At 37.7% G+C, this 24233-nt stretch overlaps 1 protein-coding gene across 1 annotated transcript in view; it reads left to right on the forward strand.

The window, feature by feature from the left end:
* Positions 1 to 355: 355 nt before the first annotated feature.
* Positions 356 to 24233, forward strand: part of TBX18 (T-box transcription factor 18) — a 29437-nt gene continuing 5559 nt past the window's right edge. The window contains exons 1-6 of the mRNA XM_027972449.3: positions 356 to 682; positions 1836 to 2040; positions 4279 to 4380; positions 7480 to 7651; positions 13284 to 13451; positions 18215 to 18279. Coding sequence (XP_027828250.1) covers positions 376 to 682; positions 1836 to 2040; positions 4279 to 4380; positions 7480 to 7651; positions 13284 to 13451; positions 18215 to 18279 — 1019 coding nt within the window. The 5' untranslated portion in view covers positions 356 to 375. The remainder of the gene's footprint in view (positions 683 to 1835; positions 2041 to 4278; positions 4381 to 7479; positions 7652 to 13283; positions 13452 to 18214; positions 18280 to 24233) is intronic.

A 24233-nucleotide genomic window follows, 5' to 3' on the forward strand; every position in this document is an offset into this window, starting at 1 on the left:
ATTACAATCCCTAATTTGTGTCCGCAGAGTGTTTTTTACCCATGTTAGTTCTCGCTGGCGCATCAGTCGAGGCAGATCTTGGAGCAGCAGGAGGAGGTGGAGGGGGTGGGAGCGAAGGAGTCCATCAGTGAGAGAGCGCGCGCGAGAGACCGAGGGAAGGAAACTTGGCGGGCGCGTCGCTGGTTCCTCGGATCCCAACACAGTCGCGAGAGAGGAAACGCCAAATTTGTCTCTGCCCGCAGCGAGGAAGGGCGCTTATCTGGGCCTGCGGGAGGCCCCGAGAGTCGTTCAGATTTTGGTGGGGAAAGGAGAACGAGTGTGTGCGTGTGCCCGCGCGCGTGTATATGAGCGAGGGGCGGGCGCCGGGCGGCGGGGATGGCCGAGAAACGGAGGGGCTCGCCGTGCAGCATGCTAAGCCTTAAGGCTCACGCCTTTTCGGTGGAGGCACTGATCGGCGCCGAGAAGCAGCAACAGCTTCAGAAGAAGAGGCGAAAGTTGGGCGCGGAGGAGGCGGCCGGGGCCTTAGATGACGGTGGCTGCAGCCGAGGCGGCGGCGCCGGCGAAAAGGGCTCCTCCGAGGGAGATGATGGCTCTGCGCTCCCGCCGCCGGCTGGGGCGGCTTCCGGGCCCACCCGGAGTTGCGCAGACCTGGAGCGGAGCTGCGGCTCCCGCGGAACCGCGGGTGAGTCGGCCCCTCCCGCCTAAACTTCTTCCCTGCACGTCCCCTCCCAGTCCCGCGGGCCCGTACCGCCGCGGAGAACCTGAACTTCTGCGAGTTGTGGGCATGCGAGCGTGCGGTGTCCCTATGCACCCAGGGCAACTCAGCCACAGCCGCACTAGCGGTGGGCGTCAGGGCTCAAAGCTCCCGCTGCCCTGGCCGCTCCTCCGCGCAACTCGGGTCACAGTCCAGACGGTTAAAATGCCGCTTCCAGTCTGGCTTCTCAGGCGGCCGCCGCCCACTAGGCGAAGCTCACCCGTAGCAGCTGCAATTTGCGGCACTCAGCGGTGCAGATCTGTGCTTTCCGCATCTGCTTCCCTTGGGCTTCTAGCCCCTGGGTGCTCTTTTTTATTTCCTAACTTTTCAAAGCTAGAGAGTGGGGTGAGCGACAGCGTACCCCCTCCCCCCCGAAACCGAAACAAATGCCTAAACCATTTGGGCAAACCAGGAAGAGGGCGGTGTGTTTGCAAACGTGGTTTCCCAAGGGCTAGCAGAGCGGTTCCCTTGCCTCCCCCCACCCTTGGTTCCCGCTGCCAAGGCCGACGGCGATGTTGGGCTTGATTTTCGCGCTCTTCTTATTCCCTGTGCTGCTTTGCTAAGACCCTCCGGACGGCCGGGGAGTTTGGCTAGAGCGGTGTCTGGAGAGATTTCTAGAGGATGCTTCCGGCCGGGCCCTAAGCAAAGACGCGGATTGCGAAGCGAGGCCCAAGCATCTGAGACCAGGAACCCGAGCGTCAGGCGCTTTTGCTCTGTGCTCTCCATGGCTCCGGTGTATCCGGCACGGATCCCAGACTCCGGCTGCGGCACAAAACTTATTTTGGGGCCTTGACCCGGCGGAAGCAGGGAGGGTGGGGTGGACTTGGGCCGCACGCCTCTTCAGGACTTGAGACTTGGGGACCAAGAGGGCCCTACTTGAGGGTCGAGTGTCCGTCCCTTCGGCGGGCGGAGCAGGTATTTACCCACCCGTCGGCCTGTTACAAGGGCCGAATGGCAGGAAAACTTCCGTTTCTCCCGCGGCCCTTATCTCTCCCCAGCCGCCCTCGGGGGATTTATCTCCCCACTAGGCTTGCCATCTCGAGCCCTCACCGGTACCCCCTCTCTGCCCTTTGCTGCCCAGGCGGCTGTGAGGATGGCTTCCTGCAGGGCGCTTCCCCGCTGGCATCCCCAGGAGGCTCCCCGAAGGGGTCCCCGGCGCCCACCCTGGCCCGGCCCGGGACCCCGCTGCCCTCGCCGCAGGCCCCGCGGGTGGATCTGCAAGGAGCTGAGCTCTGGAAGCGCTTTCACGAGATCGGCACGGAGATGATCATCACCAAGGCGGGCAGGTAAAGGGCAAGCTGGCGCGAACGGCCCGGGCCCTGGCCTCATTCCACGCCTTGGTGGGTGAGGGAAAAGAATCTGCAGTACGGTGGTGTCTCTGGTTAGCAGTTTGTACAGATAAGACGAGGCCCTCGGTAGTGATTCACTTTTGAGACCGACTTTGCCTACCTAACCTGAAGTGCAGTCGGCGCGGGGCACAGCCCAGCAGTCCTCTCTGTCTGGATGCTGCGGAGAAATCACTGTGGCCGCCGAGGCGGTGACGGTGACTACTGATATTCCGTGGGCAGAAGTGTTAAAGATTCGTGATCCGACTTAGCATCTGTTCAGGTATTTAGTTAGACTTTCGTTATATTTCTGAAACTGTGGAACAGAATATCCACCACTACCACTACCCCTTTTTTAAAAAACGTAGTTTACTCTTTAGCAAAACTGTCATTTGCTTTTATAGATTCGAAACTTCCAATTGCTTCTTTATCCAAAGATTCGCTGGGAGTATGAGAATGTGCTGTGTTATACTATCTTGATATTAGATTAGGATGAAAATTACTGGAATCATCTGTAAACCATGTTTAATCTCTGCAAAAACAATTGCTCTGATTTTTAAAAACCATTCTTTCTATAGATTCACAGCTACTATATTTCCCCCCCCCCCTAAGTGAAATCCAACAAATTAACCTAAATTTGCTGAGGAATACCAAAACAAAATTTGTAAGTTTTATCTATTTTTTAAAAGTGTGAAATTTCCACATCCATCAGTTAGTAAAATAAATGGATTTGTTGCACAGATCATGTTAATGTGAAGGCACACAGAAATATTTCCGTTTTTAAGTTTTCAGTTCATTTAGTGTAGTGAAATCTATGACTACTATTCCCCAAAAGAAACTTTTAACACACACAACTCTTTTAGGGAGTACACATGGCAAAAACCTGGATAGTATAAAAGTATCCAAACTTATTAGAAATTACAAAAACATATTTTATTGAATCCATATGCTACCTTCTACATTTTCACAGAGCTTTTATTAATGATCCAAATTCAGTCTTCAACAACACAAAGCAACAGTTGTCTTATAAAGGATGTAGTTAAACACCTTTACTCTTTATCTTACAGGTGCACTGAGAAAAACACTTAAACAGCCAGTGTATTTAACTGTTCTCATGCCTAGTTAGGAATAATGGACTTTCTTTTCTCTGAAGTGGTCTTTAATGGCATTATTATGGAAACATTTTTGGTAAATAACAGTACTAAAATTTGTGTTATAAGGTTAAATTAGCAAAAATTAGACTACCTGGAAGGGTCCTAGACATAAATCAGTAGATGAAAGTTTTTTTGTTTTTTTCTTAAAGAAGGAGTTTTATATATATACATATATATATACACACACACATATATATATACACACACATATATATATATATACACAATAATTTGCTGTTGTATTCCTTGTTGCTGTGCTTTTTAAAAAGATAGATGCATTTACTTTAGTATCTCCTTTGATAAGCATCTCTGGGAAGCTAAAAGAAATGTGGGTTTCACTTGTTTTAATTAGCAAAGTTGTGAGTAAGTGTGGTTAAATAAAGTATTTTCAGGGCATGGTGGGGGAAGGAATGATTTGGTAAATATACATTGTGTTTAGTTTCTGCTTTCAATAAAGAAGTTTTACTATACCTTTCAAATTTAGAGCAACTTTTGCACTTCACCTTTACCATGCGGCAGACAGGAAGTCCTGTCTCAATAAAGAACATATTGTTTGGTTATGGCATGGCACATTGGCTCCTTGTGCTTTTTTATAACCCTTTTAAAATTTCACATTATAATATATTTTATCACTTTTAGAAATTCAAATTTTCTATTTCTACTATTTGGAACCATTTATTATTTGTTTTATTAAAGTCAGCCTGCTTACTGATTTTTGTTTAAAAAATAAAGTGCTTTTTGTACCATTATTTTTTCAGAATATATATATGTGTATGTGTGTGTGTGTGTGTATTTGGCTTTTAGGTATACTGACATTTCAGTAAACACAGAATGCAAGAACAGGTATAACAAATTACATTTAAATGATTCCATTTTGATACATCCCGTGTTCAGATTCTTTGGATTACATTTGCCAAAGTGAATGCTATAAATTTGTCCACATGAAAAGTAGAGTCAAGAGCTTTCTTTGCTTATTCATTCTTGAAGCATAATCATAACCCCAAACAAAACCCAAACCGTCTTTCCTCCCCTTTCTTATACATAGGCGCATGTTTCCAGCAATGAGAGTGAAGATCTCAGGATTAGATCCTCACCAGCAGTATTATATTGCTATGGATATTGTGCCAGTGGACAACAAAAGATACAGGTACAGTGATTAGATGGGTACAAAGGATAAGAAAGCCCCAGGATTTCATAGGCTATTCGGGTTTCATCTGTACTGACTATGATATTTGTTTCCAGAAGCTTGTAGAATGATCGGATGCACAGTCCAACCCCAGTCACTTGCAGTAGTCTAGATGGTGCCTTCTCTTGCAGTAAATGTGAACATTTATTTTTTGTTTTGTTTTTAATAGATACAGAAATGTCTTTAAGTGTTGAGGAATTTTAATAAGCGGCCAGTTTAGCGTTGGTAAGCTAAGTATGTCTTTTATGTTGATCACTTTTTGATTAGGATTTTGAGAGGAAATATGAAGTAAAATTTGTAGATGTACATAGTAGTTAAACTGTTTCAATTTCTTCCTGATTATTTTGTGACCTCTAAATAAATTCCCCTTATTTTGTTATGTGCAAAATCATAACTGTTTACAGGCTTTTTTCTCTTTAATATGAGAAAATTATTGAAGATTCTTTATAATTTAGGAAAACAAAATAATAACTCATTATGATATCAAGACATCTTGATATCAAGACCATCTTTAAGCTGGTAATGAATTTGTTATCTTCTTGTTGTTTTTTTGTGGCTGGTAGTTAACAGAATTTTTAAAAATTATTGTAATATTTGGGTTTAGAGAGAATATATTTATCTAGATATCAATTAAAGCTGGAAAAAATACTTTCTTCAGTACCAAACCAAACTTTGCTTTTCCTTCTGTGAGTAAACAAATCAACAGTCTTCAATGACAATAATTTTTATTTTCCTGGGGAGTTGAAAATGCTAACATTTAAAAGAAATTCTGAGTGGCAAGTTGGAAGACCCTGCTTTCATTTGGGGTCTTTTTTGTTTCTGTCTTTTAAATAAACACCTAGAACATTTAGTAAGTTTTTAAGTGAAATCAGATTTGGTTTTTATTACTATTTAAGATTTAGGGAGTCACTTTTTGGAAACAGGTTTATGATGTCAAAAGTATACAGATTTAATTAGTAGAGGCACATATGGAATGCTAAAAATATGGGTAGTAAAAAGGACAGTTTTATGATTTGCATTTTGTGTATAAGTTGTATCGCTTATTTTAATTAAATAATTCATTAGGGAGTTTTGTTAAAATTGTCTACTACATGATAGAAGCTAGAAGTGCCTTAAAGTTTATCTTTAAGTATACTTGGTTTAAAATCCATATTCTAATTTGGGTTTGTACAGAGGAAAACAGTGTAATTTTCTAGTGAGTTTAGAAATCTTTCCTTTCTCTTCTAAGTTTGGCTTCTATTTCTTCCTCCAAATCTCTTCCATATATTTTGGATGGCTTATTTTATTTAATTGATCCTTATTAGTCACATATAAAACAAGAAAAATTTCAAGTATTAATACTAAGATGCCAGATTTTAAAAGATCAAATTCTTAAAACATAAATTTACTTTCAGTTAAATTGCTTCTCAAGAAAAATTTGGTTTTAGCATTTGTATTTAGAATGTTTCACAAAGAATATGTAACATGTAGCATTTATTCTCTTAGTGGGTATGAAATTTTGAACTGTTCAATATGCATACTTTTCAAAATTTTGACAGAGCATATTGTTCTATTTATTTTGGCAATAGCTCTGTATCCATTGTGCTGCTTTTTCTTGCATTTCTAAGATTTATTTTCCAACTTTTTCAGCAATACTAGAAATAAATATTTTGGCTCATTCTCTGCTATCAAAGAATAGTATTTGGTCAAATGAAAGTGACTGATTTATTAGAATGTAAAACTCATATTCACAAAAGCCCATGCACAGAGCTTATTTATTGAAATTACACTGTATCAATTAAGGGAAATTGTTTTTATTGTTATTCTTAATATTGTAATAATGTATTTTTCCCAAGAAAAAGAATTAGAGAATAGAAGGCATATTGAATTCAAAAGAGAATGAAATGTGTGAACATAGCTGAAACAGTGGGCCTCACCAGGGATATTATGAAAATACTTCATGCTATTTTAAAAAGAAAATTTCCTACTATGCTGGTAGAATTCTTTGAGACTATTCATAAATTGTTGCTTTAAATTGTATGCCATATTTTAAAACAAAAGGAAGACAAGCATCCAAATATATAATTTCATTTTCTATCCTTTTCTAAATTAATCATTGATACACTGGTTTCTAGTTTTTTAATTAGTCTATTTTAAACTAACAATAAGTGATAGTCTGAATATAAGATTAAACATTATCTTATATACTACTTGAAACATTTTTATTTAAGTGTGTTATTTTTATAGAGTCAGTGTAGTTGACAGACATAAACAAGTAGAATAGGATGTTTTGCCTCTTAATTAGAAAGGTAATATTATTTAGATAAATTGTAATTTTAAAAGTTTGATGTATATTTTAATTAGTGGTATAAAAATATAAAGATTTTCTGACAATAATAAAAAAGAGAATTAGAGGAGATAAAAGTCTATGTTTTATGATTATACAAACTTTAAATTAAACTGAATTTTAACTAAATTAAACTGAATTTTCAGTTTCTAGTGTAATGGAGTTAGAAAAAATAATGCTAAATAATAGATGGGACTTTTTTCCCTATAAAAATAAATTTACTGTACATTCTGACAATTTCCCCTCGACTTTCTACCATGTCTCTCATCAGTTTGAACATAAGCCTAAAATGAGGAGTGATAAAGAAAGTTAGACCGTTGAAGATATAACTCTCAAGTATTTTTGAGATTTCCTTAAAGTGGAGCTTGACAACTTAATAGTTTCTTCAGGTCAATTACATATCCAGAAGAAAAATGGAAACCATCAGAATATAGACAGAATGTCTAATGTGAATAAGTGTGATTTATCCAAATTGAAATTCTTGCATTTATGGTGGAAATAGCATGCATGTTTTTCACTAAATCCTTAACATATCACCTTGAGTGGTCAGCAGGCTACCACTGCTTCAGAGAGTTTTTTAAAAGTGTTTGAATTCTTATTTTATACGCATTGATTCTAAAGAGCAAATCCTTGAATTTTAGACTTAAAAGGGTGCCCATTTTGTCTGAGTCTACAGAGTTGGAAATTCCAAGAAAGCAACAACCCACAAACAGAGCCTTGTCTTTGCCTTCTAGGTATGTTTATCACAGCTCTAAATGGATGGTGGCGGGCAATGCTGACTCCCCTGTGCCACCCCGCGTGTACATTCATCCAGACTCACCTGCCTCAGGGGAGACTTGGATGAGACAAGTGATCAGTTTTGACAAGCTGAAGCTCACCAACAACGAGCTGGATGACCAAGGCCACGTGAGTAGAGGGCCTCCCTAATTTGCCTCCATTGGATGGCACGCCCATTATCTATACTGTGTCTGCCTGAAGGAAGTGAACTTTTCTAAGATCATGACATTCCTCTCCTGGTTGACTAGAGTGTGCACAGTTGTGCAATGTCAAGGTTACATTTTCATCAGAGGCTATGCCTGTAGCCAGAGTATTCTGTGAAGCTTTTAATAGATAAAACTGGGTACTGCATTTGTGTTGGAAGATAATTTTAGCCAACACATTTGTTTGAAATTTCATAAAGTGATAATTATTATACTTTGAATATGAATTCTTGAAGTTGGGTGAACAGGGATAATGATTTATGGTGTCCTGCCTGTATCCTCTTCCTTTCCCAGGGGAGGCTCATCGCTTGTCAATGGTGGCCTAGGCTTATGTTATCTGTGTGTTCCATCTGCAAGCTCCCAATTGTTTTGTAGATGTCATTACAATGACATTACAATGACATTACAATATTTTGACATCTAATGTGTCAAAATATGTTGTAATAATAATTCCTTTTCATCTGAAAACTGAAATATGAAATATATGCTAAAGTCAGTAGTTTCAATAATATAGTCATTTTTAACACTAATGATTTTCACACAGTGTTGTTTGTAGGTGCAATATCTACCTTATTATCGATGTTTTAATAAATAAGAAACACTGGATATGTGCTGATTTTCACCCAGTGCTAGCATTTCTGTTAGCTTTCCGTTATTTGAGAGAGTTTTGACTGAAGCAGGATTGATGTGCCTTTTGAAGAGTGTATCGTACATAAAAGGAATACCAATTCATTCATTTCTCAGAGAGGTGACATGAAGATAGCTTATTTATGGGCCAATCTTTTAAAACAAAAAATGAAAACTGTCGTAAGATGGTAATACAGTGATGACAGCATGTGATTTGTAAGTTGCTAGACAATATCTTAAGCAATTGACCTTAATGAAGACATTCAAGTACACATTTCATTGTGGTACAGATGCAGTATCTGGATTTGTAAGACTCATCTCTCTCAAACTGCCAGTGCTTTTTATTTGTTGCCTTTTGTAATTTGAAGCCTAGTACATTTCACTTCTGAATGATACAACTTCTTGTCCTGAATTTTAGTACATTACTTTCTCTTTTTTTTCTTTATGTACATAGTCAGGTTGTAACAGTTCTTTTTCACTTGACTTCAGTGAAAGAACATTAGTTTCTTCTCTCTCAAGGAGGGAGCTAAGTGTGAAATTTTGCCAGTGTGTCCATTGAAGTCTTTACTTTTTTTTAGAATAAAAAATTGAAAAATAAATGGCACTTGATGTTGATGATTTTCAAAAGCTTAAATATACTCTATTTTTTGGAGTTCTATAGTTTCAGTATATATGTGTATATATATATATATTTTTGAGTACATATCTTTTAAAGAGATAATGGATCTAAAAACTATATGCTGTCCTAGATAAGATACAAATGACTTTAAATAATTTAAATAAATATGGTGATTTTATAATTCTAATTCTGATCAAATTACTGGCTTTATACTTAATACCTAATATATAGTATTAGAGGTAGTAATTTATCTGTCTATGTGATTTTAGCTTCATAATTTCACTAGATTCTATTCAAAACAGCTTTCTCTAGAAAAACAGAACCAACAGATTATATTATACACACACATGAGAGAGATTTATTTTAGGGAACTGACTAACACAGATGTAGGGCTGGTAGGTCCAAAATTTGCAGGGTGGATTGGCAAAGACCCAGGGAAGACCTGATATTACAACTTGAGTCTGGAAGCAGGTAGTCTGGAAACAGAATTTCCTTTTCCTCAGTGGACCTCAATTTTTTTTTTTTCTTAAGTTTTTTAACTAATTGGATGAGGCCCACCCATATTACAGAGGATAATATGCTTCACTCAGACATCTACTGTTCTAAATCACACAGCATTTGTTTAAAACACAAAATAATAGATTTCCAATTGAACCCCAGTTTTTTATACCTGAACAATTATAATATTTCGCTATTAAGAAAAATAAAAACTCAGAAAACAAGCAATATCTATAGAAGTGTGTCATCTTCCCAAATTTTTTTCTCTTTTAAAGTTGTGGCAGGATGTAATACTTTAAAAAAAGTAGTGTGTGGGGGGAATGGAAAGAAAAATAGGTACCTATACATTTTGGAAGCAAGAAAATTGCCTTTGCTATTAGTAGAAATCACGTATTGCTTGATACTAGAGGAGGAGGTAGGAGGGAGAGTACTCTTGCCTGTTATTTATTTAAAAACAAAAGTTTTGAAGACTTTGTAAAATGTAGTAAGAGATGAAAAGCCATAGTCTCTGGCTTCAGTGATCTTCTAACTCAGACAAAAGAGAAGACTAGTGCACAGATTCGGAGAACGAAATGGCAACCCACTCCAGTGTTCTTGCCTGGAGAATCCCAGGGATGGAGGAGCCTGGTGGGCTGCCGGCTATGGGGTCGCACAGAGTCGTACACGACTGAAGCGACTTAGCAGCTGTAGCATCAGCAGCACACAGATTATTGCGCTGTTAGAGCAGCACAGTACGGCAGCCATTTTGTTCCAGCCAAGAGAGATTGGAAAGGCCGAAAGTGTCTGTTATGTTTTGTTTTTTTTTTTGCTCAGTTTTATCATCCCAAATAAGGCAGTCATATTCTACTGTTGATATGATTCAGTCTGAGAAGACAACAGTACTATTGTGATGGGACTAACTTAGTCACTTTCTTGATGAAGGGACCTCGCAGGGACTCTCACCCCTCTGCCTTCATATGATAGCACCAGAACTAAGTAATATGCTTCTTTTGACTCAAACCTAGTGTCTTTTTTAAAAAAGTAATTTATTCTGCTTCATAAGAAGTAAAGAAATTGAAGGAGAGTCAGAATTGTGAAGAATATATATGAAAAGGAAATTGGAAGACTAGTAATGGCTAAATTTTAAAATATTAGTTATCCCACCAATGTCAAACCTAATGTCTTTAACATGGGAAAAATGTGTATTAACCTACACGTGAGAAAGAAGCCTGTGTTTATGGACAGAGATTTATGTTACTATCTGTGCTAATAGACAGTATCCAAAAGAAAAAATATCCTCTGTCTAAACAGAACAGAGAATATAGAACATGCAGATCAGATTATAATTATTTGCATTTCAGTAATGGATATTATCATTGTGGTCTTTTTGTTCATAAGAGCGGTGGTTCTCCTAGTTCTACTTGTTCTAATAAAAAGCAAATTATTCATGACCGTTTGTCATTATAACTTTGATAGTTCGTTAAAAAACAAATAATGCTATTTTATATACAGGAACTAAGGCTTGTTTAGCATTCCCTAAAAGTTTGTAGGGATATACTAAATTCCTATAGGTAATATTGAGAATACATTATTTTTTTGAATAATTTTCAGGTTACTGTTGGCAGTTACCCTTTAATGTGCAAACATAGGCATGCCTCAGCTATTTCTATACCCTACTCCCAGTATATCCCACCTTAAATAATTCTGGAGATTGTGTAAGGATATAAACAAATAAATACTATTAAAATATATAGAGCTGTATGGAGAAATCTGCTTGAGAGAAAAAAGATTTCATAAAACAAGAATTTACTTTTCATTGACTAGTAAACAGAAACCTAAATGACTTATTTCCTTCACTTCAAGTCCGTTAACTCTCGTCCTTTCAAACTGACCATGCCTTTTATTTTTGTTTAATGTAAAGTGACTTTTTCCAATTTTTTTCCAGCTCTGGAATTTATGAATCATTAGAATTAAATCTTGCTTTTTCAGACTTTTAATCTGATTACAGCCAGACATACATTTTATGTTTAACTTAGTGTATACACACACACACCCCACCAACAGGCAGTGTTTTGCAAAACAGAACTTATCCTTACTAAATACAGCACGTTCTATTTTTCTACTTTATTTGCTAATTTTACTTATCTAAAGATTTCCAGTTGTAACCCTTTAAATTGACTTTGTGAGTCATGAATAACTTGAAATTCTGTCCTTTTATATATCTGGAAAAAAACTTTTCCAGAGGTTGCCGACTTGGGTTGTGTCCACCCAGATGACAATGTCCCCTCTTGTCCTTTATTTAGACTCATGCTATCCCTCCGTCAGCCAGGTGTGGTGAGTATCATCATTAGATTTACTCTCCAGGCATTTCCTCCACTGAAAGAAAGAAAATTTTAGGGTTAGAAAAACCTCACAACTGTTGGTTAATAATGGAAGGTAAACACATTCTTTTGGGGCAGCAAACACACTGTATAAGTAGAGAGATGTTTAGGTTGACCAGTGATTCTGAATTTGGTTTATTAAACTGTGCACTTCCTGAAAAGCATGAGGCAGGTCAACCAACCACTGTTGTTTTTTTTTTTTTTCTCAGACTTTTGTTTAAGCATTTCTCCAAACTTCTAACACTTTAAAGCTTGAATTCAAGTTGTATAGCTCAGGAAAGATAAAGATTTGTTAATTAAACTCATTAGTGAATAATTGAATTTGGATTTCCAGCAGCACATAGAAAGTCTCATTGGATGAAGCTGTTTCTTTACCTACCTCCTCTACCTTGAAAGTGTAAAACAAATGAAGAAGAAAACATTCATCCACAATTCCATCATCTAGAGATGACCACTGTTCATATCTTTGTATGGGTCCTTTTACTGTCTATTTTTATGTAGTTATGGTAAGTTTAAAAACAACTTGGATCCTTTATTCTAATTTAGGATTTAAAAAGAAGTGTTTCATTATGTGGCTAAAAATGTTCTAAAAGCATTAGTAATGGCTGAATTATGCTGTAACCATTGTGTGGATTTTCATTTACCTAACCAATCTATTCATGTCAGTGGTTTATAGTTTTTCCACTGTTATAAATGGTGCATTGCACATCTTTGTACATGAAACACTTTTTGGGATTTGGAATATTTCCTTAGGATAAATTCTCAGAAGTGGAATCATTGGGCAGAAGGCAGTTGAACCATATCATCAGATTCCTCGAGTTAGCCTGAGAGCTTTTTCATCCCCGGGCATCTGGGTTTTGGAAGCCTTGTTGTGATGGAAGCACGAATGCTGGGCTCTCCAGGCAAACCAGAGACTTTGTGAACCACACATAAGGCAAACCCTGGGGTATCCTTAAAATCCCTTTGCCCTTGAGTAGACATGTTCTAGTTACCAACAGAGGAAAAATCTTCTCTGAAGAACATCTTGGTGTGCAAATACTTATTTTTAGGGGATGGGTGTGGTGGAATTAAAATAATCATTTCAATCTCATTTTTAGTTTTATTGTTTTGGACTCTGTGTTCCATTAGGTTCATTATAAATAAAAATGCTGATGAATTTATTCTTGTGTTTTCAGAAACAGAAAATGTGATGCTATATTCATATGGTTGCACACAGGGCTTCAACCAAAATAATTACTTGCCTTTTTTTTTTTGTTTTGTTTGTATGCACACTTTCCAAACAGCTTCCTAATTGTCTCACTCCAGTTTTGATACACTTTATTAAATTGGGACTTTCACAGCCTTGGGTATCTTTATTTCTAACTGGGATTTGTTTTACATACTCAATATTTAGTCAAGGGGTTGAGGTTGGGTAGAAGTTGCTGACAAATTTGTCTTCTCTTTTCTTGATATAGATTATACTTCATTCTATGCACAAATACCAACCGCGAGTCCACATCATCCGTAAAGACTGTGGGGATGATCTTTCTCCTATCAAGCCTGTTCCATCTGGAGAGGGAGTGAAGGCATTTTCCTTTCCAGAAACTGTTTTCACCACTGTCACTGCCTATCAGAACCAGCAGGTATTGTTTTCAGACTTGGAATCTTTCTAGATTTTTAATTTCATGTGCAGATTAAAAGCTAGCTCTCTTTTTACTCTATCTGAAAGTTAAGAACGGTCATAAGTGCTTGCCATGTATGACATCCAGAATGTATGTATATGTGTATATATATATATATATATATATACCCCCACCTGTCAACGCAGGAGACATAACAAAAGGGGTTTGATTTCTAGGTCGGGAAGATCCCCTGGAGGAGGGTGTTGCAACCCACTCCAGTATTCTTGCCTGGAGAATCCCATGGACAGAGAAGTCTGGTGGGCTATGGTCCGTAGGATTGCAAAGAGTCGGACGTCACTGAAGTGACTTAGCATGCATGCATATGTAGTAATAATTATTTATCCAAGATGCCTATGTAAAGCTACTCTAGTGAAGATTTCTTCAGACCAGAATGTCTCTCATGACTGGCAGTGTAGGTTTACTTTCCATTTTGAGACATTGAATCCTGATGTCATAATTAAAATTAGAAAGCTTGTGTACTGACTAGGAAATAGACCTGTAGAACATGAAAGTGAGTTATATCGCAGGACATGAGATTTGTCAGCTCACTTTATTTTAGAGCTGACATCTATGTGTTATGGGAAGTATTTCAGAATCATTTACCCTTCTTATATGTACAAGAGTGCCATTTCTTTAATTGTGATAGAGGGTTATACATACCCTTACTGTCTGAGAGATAAGCAATTGTGGAGTAATCCTTTCATTCAACTAGAAATAATTTGAGAAGTGAAATATTTCTTTTCTCTATAAGTGAGCATTAATATATGTCATTATTTAAGGCTGTATCAAGCAGGTGGAAAATTGAATGGAGGCAATTATTTGACCCATGCAATTTTCTGGCCAGTTTTCTTAAGAAATAGCAATGTAGCAGAGCAATGTGGTCTGTGGTAGATTTTTTTTTTTTTTTCATTTTCAAAGGTCAGCAGCATTATTTTAGATTTTCACTTCTCTTGACATTTATATACATCTCAGTCAACAATCTAAGGCTTTAAGCTCTCTGTTGTGTTTTCTTTTGTTTTAAATCTTCTTAGGAGATTGAGCCCTGCCCTGTGAGTTCTCCCTTAGGGCTGAGAGGCTCATCTGCTCTCATCCATGGGTGACACCACCCAGGCTGTCCTGTCCTCTCACACTCACATTGTCACACTTTTTATGTAGGCTTTTAGGAAGGAACATGAAATTAACCTTTAAAAGGGCTGAAGATAATTAAGATTTTTTTTTTTTTTTTAAGATATAGCCCCTTTTCAGGGCTTCTCAGGTGGCCCTAGTGATAAAGAACCCACCTGCCAATACAGGAAATGTAAGAGATGTGGGTTCAATCCCTGGGGCGTGAAGATTACCTGGAGGAGGGCATGCCAGTCCACTCCAGTAGTCTTGCCAGGAGAACCCCGTGGATGAGGAGTCCATGGCAGTCTACAGTTCATAGGGTCACACAGAACCGGACACGACTGAAGCGACACATGTACGCTCCCTTTTAGTCTTTATTGATTTTGTTACAATATTTCTTGTGTTTTCTGTTTTGTGTTTTTGGCTGTGAGGCATGTGGGATCTTATCTCTTCAACCAGGAATGGAACCGGAAGCCTCCTCGTTAGCAGGCAAAGTATTAACAACTGGACCACCAGGAAGTCCCAGGAATATATTCTTAAAATATATCAATCATAGAAAATAATTTTTTTTTCAGGAAAAATACATATAAGGAGAAAAGAGGCATTTTGTACTTTTGATATCTTTTAAACAACCCTGTTAGTCTTTCTTCTCTGTCTCTCTCTCTAATTGAATTATGCGTCCAATTAACTGTGTATTAAATGTTATTTTAAACATGTATTTTCTCCAAGCCTCTTTTATACAATAAATAAGATACAGTGGGTTTTTGATACATATTGGTGACTAATACCAATTCACAAATGCTGATAAATCAGTTAAGAGGATGGAAAAGTTGGAAGAAAGGAAATTGATCATGAATTATGCAGTAGTTCTTTTTTTTTTTTTAACTTCCCAGCTGTATTTTGAAGAACTTATGGGAAATTGGCAGGCTTCCATGCCTGGTGGTTACCAGCATAAGCTCTGAAACTTGGGGTCCCAGTCCAGTTCTATGGCCGAGTAACCTTATAATCATAAAAAACTTAAGCTGGTATAAAAGAAAACATAAAATTGGGATAATAACTACATCTAAGTTGCTATGAGAATTAAATGAAATAATATGTGCAAAACTCATATTCCAGCATACATGGTATGCACATAATAGATGTGATGTCAGTATAATGATGCTAGTGATTGCAATGTGCCTCTATTTAAACAAGCACTATGATATAAATCTGAACTCTTTTTTATTTTTTTAATTTAAAAATTTATTTATTTATTTATTTTAATTGGAGGCTAATTACTTTACAATATTGTAGTGGTTTTTGCCATACCTGAATCAGCCATGGGTGTACTTGTGTTCCCATCCTGAACCCCCCTCCCACCTCGCTCTCCATCCCATCCCTCAGGGTCATCCCAGTGCACCAGCCCTGAGCACCCTGTCTCATGCATTGAACCTGGACTGGCAATCTGTTTAACATATGATAATATACATGTTTCAATGCCATTCTCTCAAATCATTCCACCCTCGCCTTCTGCCACAGAGTCCAAAAGTTTGTTCTTTACATCCGTGTCTCTTTTGCTGTCTCGCATATAGGGTCATTGTTACCATCTTTCTAAATTCCATACTATGCGTTAATTATACTGTATTGGTGTTTTTCTTTCTGACTTACTTCACTCTGTATGATAGGCTCCAGTTTCATCCACCTCATTAGAACTGATTCAAGTAACATTCTTTGTAATAGCTGTAAACTCTTTTTTAAAAATTATTTATTTTTATTTTACTTTACAATACTGTATTGATTTTGCCATAAACTCTTTTTTAAAATGCTATTTTTTACTATGTTTTTCCATTTATTTATAGCTCAGAAATATTTTTTAAACTTCTTCCCCTGCACTTTATTTTTTTTATTTTTAATTTTTTTATTGGAGTGTAATTGCTTAACAGTGTTGTGTTAGTTTCTGCTGTACAACAATATGAATCATTCATATGTATATGTGTATATCCCCTCTGTCTTGAACCTCCTTCCCACCCCACCCCAACATCCCACCCCTCTAGGTCATCACAGAACCCCAAGGTGAACTTCCTGTGCTATACAGCAGCTTCCCATTAGCTATCTGTTTTACTCATGGTAGTTTATATATGTCAATATTCCTCTCCCAATTTATTCCACCCTCCCCTTTCCCTCTGTGTTAAAATACTGTTTTAAATGAATGTTTAAGTTATTAAGTGTTCTTTAAGCATTATTTAAATGAACAGATAATTGAGTTATAATGAATTATAAAGAATTCTTTCAATGGCAGAGTGGTAGACATAGTGAATTACTTAGCAGACCCTTACATTATCTTGTTATAATATAGTTTCATCCGCAAACTTGGAGAAGGAAATGGCAACCCACTCCATTATTCTTCCCTAGAAAATCCTGTGGACAGAGGAGTCTGGTGAGCTGCTGTCCATGGGGTTGCACAGAGCTGGACACGACTGAAGCGACTTAGCAGCAGCATCCACAAACTAAGACAGTAGCATATGGAATACACCTGCCTTCGGTGTTGCAAAGCTGATTGGCAGATGGCTGAAAGTACACACAACATGATATAGGGGGATTTCAGGTGACTCTCCAAAGATGCCTTTCTTTGCCCGAGTGTCATTCAGCAGTGTTCATTTGTCCTTGACCAAAATGGCACAATTAGAACTTAGTAGATTCTACTAAACCAAGGAACACAGAAAAACAAAGCATGATGTGCTTCTTAGAAAATAGGCTATAAACTTCTCTGGGCAAGATGGAGATATGGTCAGAAACAGATGGGATGTTGTTTATTAGTGTCAATTTCAAGATGGTATAACTAAAAAAAATTGTTTTTAATGGAGATGATTAGACCACTTATAAAAAAATTTCCCTCATATCTTGGGATCTTCCTGAATAAAAATCTAGTTGTAAGTCAACAAATTACAGCTGTAGTTAAAATGAAGCTATTATTTATTTCTCCTATGTGTATAAGATTGAATCTTATTAAAACCTTCAAGTCATGGTTACCTTTGGTTAGACATTCACTGTAGTGCTCTGACCAGGTCACGACTCCACAGATGAAAGAGGAGATGAGAGCTGTAAAGATGATTTGAGGAGAGACAAAGGAAAACGGAAGGCAGGAACGTTCAAGGAGTATATATTGCCTATTTCTGAAGAACATTAACAACATTTCAGTGTATAAGTTGCTGTTAAATAGAAGTTGGGTATTAGCTGTTCTCCATCACCACTACTGCAAGAGAAGCAGACACATTTCACGGAATTTTTAGGGAAGAATTTTAAAGAGATTGTCAAACGAAGGGCAGTTATCAACAGATGATTCAGAATCCCCTTCTCTAGGAATATTAATAGCAAAGCAAACTTTATTACAGTGCTTGGATAGAAGTAGGGGAATGTTCTTTTCATAGCAAATGAATGTCTAGATGACTTCTGAAGTATTCTTGTAGCTTTGCTACGAAGACAATAAAATACCCTAGAAACAGGGGAGAAGAACACAGTAGAATCCTCTAACAGTTGATTCTGGAGTTTCTTTTAGTTTTTCCATCACTACCATTTTTTATAACCTTCCTTGGCTTTTATCTTAAGACTTGATGTGATTTTTTTTTTTTCCAACTCTGCAGATTACTCGCCTGAAAATAGATAGGAATCCCTTTGCCAAAGGCTTCCGAGACTCTGGGCGTAACAGGTGAGTCTTAGTTAAAAACACTCTGGCTGTGATAAATACATTTGATTTTTATGGTGAGTTTTCCACTACAAAGTTGACAGTTAAATTTACTTACGTGATTCTGAAATCATTTCTGATGCAGTTTAAATTTGTTAATATCATTGAGGCATGAATATAACTTATTTTGGGTGCATCATTGAGGCTTACTCGTTTCTAAGCTGAATGTTGATGTGAAATGCTGGGGTAAAAGCGGAAGTTCTCAGGGTATACAGTGTGTGCTGCCTCTGAAGGGGCTTTGTAGAAACCTGTGTCTCCAGACCCAGGATCTTTAATATCCCAAGTCAAAATACTGTCTGCATCTGCTCTTGGTTTAGAATTTGCTTATCAATGTCACAACTATGTATTGATCTCTCTTCGAAATATGACAGAGACTCTTGTTCACTCAGATTTTCAACTAGAATTTGAAACTACTCCCCACTGCCAAGACAGCTGATGTTCTTTAGTTTCCAAATTTGTCTTGGCTCTACTGACAGCCACACACTTGTTTATTTTTTCTGTGTCGTGTTTTATGGTGTTTGTACTAAGTGGGAGAGCTACAGTAATGAATTCCACTCTATTACTCTTTATCAAAAAGCAGATCTCCTTAGTCTGTGTGCCAAGAGTTTTTTAATTTATTGATATGATTCTATTCCAATAGAGTTGGTGTGACATTTTCTAAAATATTTTATAACTGTTGATAGTAATAATAGACTAACGTTCTCCAGATGCCCTCTCTGGGTAAGACTTTGACTTAAATGTTTTGAAAATCATTTTGTTTTTAAAAAGTACTTGAGACATTTTTATCACTTTATTCCAGACATTATTCTAATACTTCTTAAAAACTTGGTATTGATAGGCTGTGGCTATATGAGGTTGAAACCCTCGATTATCTTATTTTAGGAACAATTTCACTTAAAATTGTAGAGAGAAAACAATTACGTAGGAGTCCAGACTTTTAGTTCTTTCAGATGATTGGCTGAGCAAGGTAAGCATAGACAGAGACCTTTTCTCAGAATGAACTTATGTGCCTGCAGAAAGACTTGATTTCAGCTTCATGTGCAATGGCTGTTTTATTTATTTATTTTCTTTTTCAGATTATTTTCCATTGTGGTTTATTATAAGATATATATATATTTTTTTTTTACTTTACAATACTGTATTGGTTTTGCCATACATTGACATGAATCCGCCACAGGTGTACGTGAGTTCCCAACCCTGAACCCCCCTCCCACCACCCTCTCCATATCATCTCTCTGGGTCATCCCAGTGCACCAGCCCCAAGCATCCTATATCCTGTATTGAACCTAGACTAGCGATTCGTTTCTTACATGATAGTATACATGTTTCAATGCCATTCTCCCAAATCATCCCAAATATTATAAGATATTGAATATAGTTCCCTGTGCTATACAGTAGGACACTGTGGTTTATCTGTTTTATATATAGTAGAGTATATCTGCTCATCACTAGTTTATCCCTCCCCCTTTGGTAATGCAGTGGTTCTTTTAAACACCATGTACTGTGAGGACTGGGCATCACCGACCTGATGGACATGAGTTTGAGTAGGCTCCGGGAGTTGATGATGGACAGGGGAAGCCTGGCGTGCTGCAGTTCCATGGGGTCACGAAGAGTTGGACACAACTGAGTGACTGAACTGACTGAATATCAGGACTTAAATGTATGAGAGTAGAATAGCCTCTAACTTAGCGCAGGCAGATCAGTAAGACTGACTAATAATGCAGCTTCTGTCTGAAATCCTTTACTCTGTAGGAAGATTTCCAGGTGTTCCTACCATATGTCTGCTGTACTGAGATTATTCTATTGTTTTAGATGTCTCTTTCCATGTGGAGAAAAACTTTGCTTGGCTTTTGTTACATCATTGCATGAGCTCCTAGTTAACATTGCTTTTCAGAGGAGTTTCTGAAAGTTGAATAAATCAGTAACTGAGGTGCTTATTGGTGAGATGACTGGGAGCCCCTGGGATGATTCCTTTTTCGACCTTGACAAATACTTTGATGAAATCTTCTTGTGACTCTTCTGATAGCAGAATATTTATCTATTTAAGAACCTTGCATTGCTTTCAGTTTTTGTTTTTTAAGCAGAGAATGAATTTACTGAAACTCACTGAAACTCCAGGAAGGCAGCAGTGAGACTTGAGACTATACTGTGCTCTGCTTAGTCATTCAGTCATGTCCAACTCTTTGTGACCCCATGGACTGTAGCCTGCCAGGCTCCTCTGTCCATTTAGATTCTCTAGGCAGGAATACTGGAGTAGCCTGCCATGCCCTCCTCCAGGGGATCTTCCCAACCCAGGGATCGAACCCAGGCCTCCCACATTGCAGGCAGATTCTTTCCTGACTGAGCCATCCTGGGAAACCATGCGACAATACTGCCAGGACTAATTCCAGGCTCTCCTGTAGGGTGACTCTGGCAAAGACCTCACTGCTGTTGACATTGTGGGGTCACATGGCTTGAACACTGTCTTTTTTTTTCCTTCTACATTTATTGAGATGTCATTGACATATAGCACAGCTAAAGTTTAAGGTGTACCACATAATGATTTAACGCTCATACATCATGAAACGATTATCACAATAAGTTTAGTGAACATACATCATCTCATATAGGCATAGATTAAAGAAATAGAAAAAGTTTTTTTCCTTGTGATGAGAACACATAGAATTAACTTTCTTATATAACGTAGAGCAGTGTTAGTTATATTTATCATTTTGTACATTACTGTCAGTTCATTTTTGAAGTGGTAACCTTAAACAGTTTTAAAGATGTATTTTGGGTAGTATTTATAGTATAGTGGATAAGCCTGTAAATGGAAGTGAGATGATAGATACATATTGAAAGTGAAAGTGAAGTTGCTCAGACATGCCCTACTCTTTGCAAGAGTCATATTAGACACATATTAGGTTGGCCAAAAAGTTCATTCAGAATAGTTTTCCATAAGATGTAATGGAGAAACCCAAACGAACTTTTTGGCCAACCGATATTGCAAGGCTTCAAAAAGAATTTTAGGTAAGTTGGCACAATTAAAAGGTGTTTTTGTTGTTGTTGTTGTTTTTGGATAAGTTAAAAAAAAAAAAATCAGAGGCATCGGTCAAAATAAACCACTAAGCCTCTTGTTTGGTATCATGAGGTAAAAATTCTAGGTTCCATAGAAATTTTTCTTTCCTTTCACTGTTGAAGGAGTATAAGCCATTGCAGTCATGGTGCTGGCTACTGTTTATTTCCTGATTCTATACCTTTTAAAGTTTTTAACAGATATGAAAAAAATAGTGAATTATATCTTAACACTTTTTAAAAGGTTGTTAAACTTTCAAATTTTTATTTTGCTCCAACTGTTTAAATAATATCTTAATATAGGAAAAAACCTACTGAGCTTATATGTAGCTTCCCTGCTGGTGAAATGAATAGTTTCACTTTTTTTCTCATTAAAATGAATTCTCCTGTTTGTGACAGACAAACTCTTCAGTGCTTATTTTTGAATGCTAAATATCTATGACTCAATATTAACTATCTGTGAATCAATATTAAATACTTAAACATTTTCCACTGATAAATGCGAAAGACACTTTTATGGAAAAGAGAGAATGTGGTAAGCTTTAAAGATTTCTAACTTGCGTGTTATTTTCCTTAAGAAAAAAAAAAGAGCCCAAGTTATCTATAATATCAGGAGGGTGCATTGGTGCTGAGGACTTGGGGAAGGGGTGATCTGTTTTTATATATTAATAGAGGAAAAATCCCATGAGAAAAAGTACAAAATATTTCTTTAATACCCCTGATTTTGATGTACTGTTACTACTTTTTAACATACATTCTGTTTTTATTTTTTCTCTATACATGAAATAAATTATGCAGGACAAGAAATAAACTTGGACTTGTGATTTTTTTAAACTTTATAAAACAATTTGCTTTAATTAAAAATTATACCTTCCTGGCTATTTATGGTCCTACAGCCTATTTTATAGAAATCAGTAGCTTCAGCCCTTAAAAGCGCTCCTGCAGGACATTTGTTACGTGAAGGAGAATTTATGTGCTGAGAATAGTTTCATTCTTCAGTTAGGCCTTAGGGTTGACCCTATAAAATCTTTTACTCAGGAAGGTACAAAAATTTCTTCTCTTTAAATACTTTAGGAAAAAACATAACCATTTTACTAAATAAACTAGGCTATTTGATAGCATAAATTAGGGCGGTGATAAAATGTGGAAATTGTTCAAAGGCATCTTGTATAAATTATCGCCTTGGCTACACTCCTGCAGGAGGTGCCTTTTATCTTTTCTTTAACTAGACGGGAAAAGTCTCCATTACTGGGGAAAATAAAGACCTTTTTTTTTAAAGTCCAGATTCAGCTAATAAATATTTTATAACTGTTTCCTGCAAAATATCTGAAATCCTTTCTGGAACTTGTAGTGTGAAACAGCAGCCTCAAGAAAAATATCAATAGGTCCAAATCAGACCACTTGTAGATCTGTAACCTTCAGAGCATCTCATTAAGGCTTAGGGTTACCTATTTGTGAGGATTAGTAACTTCTCCCTGAGAATTTGGAGTATGGGTATGTATTTGAAACATAGTCAAGTTTATACTGCTAAAGCAAATAATGCACTGATGCTCATCTCCACGGTTAATAAATTTCTAAGTCCTGTAAATATTCATTAATTGCCTCTTAGTAGATTCCCCCTGAGGCCCCTCCAGGACTACTTAGGTATCCTGAATATTTAAAACTAATTACAAAAATTCATCTGTGTTTAACAAAACAGTTTAGGACAAAACTGTGTCCTAAATTCTTTAACTTAAAAAAGCTTGTTTCTAGAAAGTCATAAAAAAAATTGAGTATTAGTACAAGCTAAAATAAAGTAATGGAATAAACAGCACCCAGCATTCATGAGGGGCTTCCCAGGTGGCGCTGGTGGTAAAGAACCTGCCTGACAATGCAAGAAATGTAAGAGATGTGGGTTCAATCCCTGGGTCGGGAAGATCCCCTGGAGGACGGCGTGGCAACCCATGGCACTGTTCTTGCCTGGGGAATTCTATGGACAGAGGAACCTGGTGGGCTGCAGTCCATAGAGTCAAAAAGAGTTGGACACAACTGAAGTGACTTAGCATGCATGCATGCACAGCATTCATGAGTCTAGTATTACATGCAACCTGCAGATTATGTGGGCCTTTGAGACTGATATGGCTGCCAAACTTCTCCCTTCAATACTTCACATAAAATATTGTTGAATAGAGTGTTCTTAGACCTGGTTTGTAGTCAGCCACAGATACAATGTCTGGTTTGTAAATCGCTTAGTGGTAAACTTTAGGGCTAGGAGAGGACTCAGAACTTTGTATTCCAGTCCTCACTTTGTGGGAAATGGCAGTCCACAGAGCTCCAAACATTTACTCAGTGTTAGAGGGTTGTAGTCACAGTCCAGTTCTCCTGACCCCAGTTCAGTGTCCTGAGCACTAACTAGTCCTCTCTCTGGGGCACAGTGATTCCATCCAAAGCCAGACTGTTCTTCATGCTCAGTGCAGCCCAGGGCAAGTAAGGGAAGATGGTTTTATCTGTATGCACAGGTCACTTACTCTGGGTCTCCCGGGAGTTTTCACCATTGTATAGAAGGTGTGACTCTGAAGGGAGTGTTTCTCTAGTCCTAGTTCATAGGTTATGACTTGGAGATGCAGGGACTCTACAGCAGCTATCACATGGAGTCTAAGCTGTTAATCATACTCCTTGTCTTTAAATTTGCATTAAACACAGATTATCTGTATTCACTAAAACTGTATCTGACGATCTCAAGAGGTGGCCTTGTATAGTGTGACACTCAGGAATCAGGCATTTTCTTCAGCAAAGCTGTGAGTTTCATGGAAAGCATAATGTTACCTGAATTAACAGACTGATTAGGGCTGAGATGGTTGAGGGAAAAGTAGAAAGGCCTTGAG

Source organism: Ovis aries, chromosome 8, assembly GCF_016772045.2.
Source record: "Ovis aries strain OAR_USU_Benz2616 breed Rambouillet chromosome 8, ARS-UI_Ramb_v3.0, whole genome shotgun sequence".
In the NCBI taxonomy this organism is placed as follows: domain Eukaryota; kingdom Metazoa; phylum Chordata; class Mammalia; order Artiodactyla; family Bovidae; genus Ovis; species Ovis aries.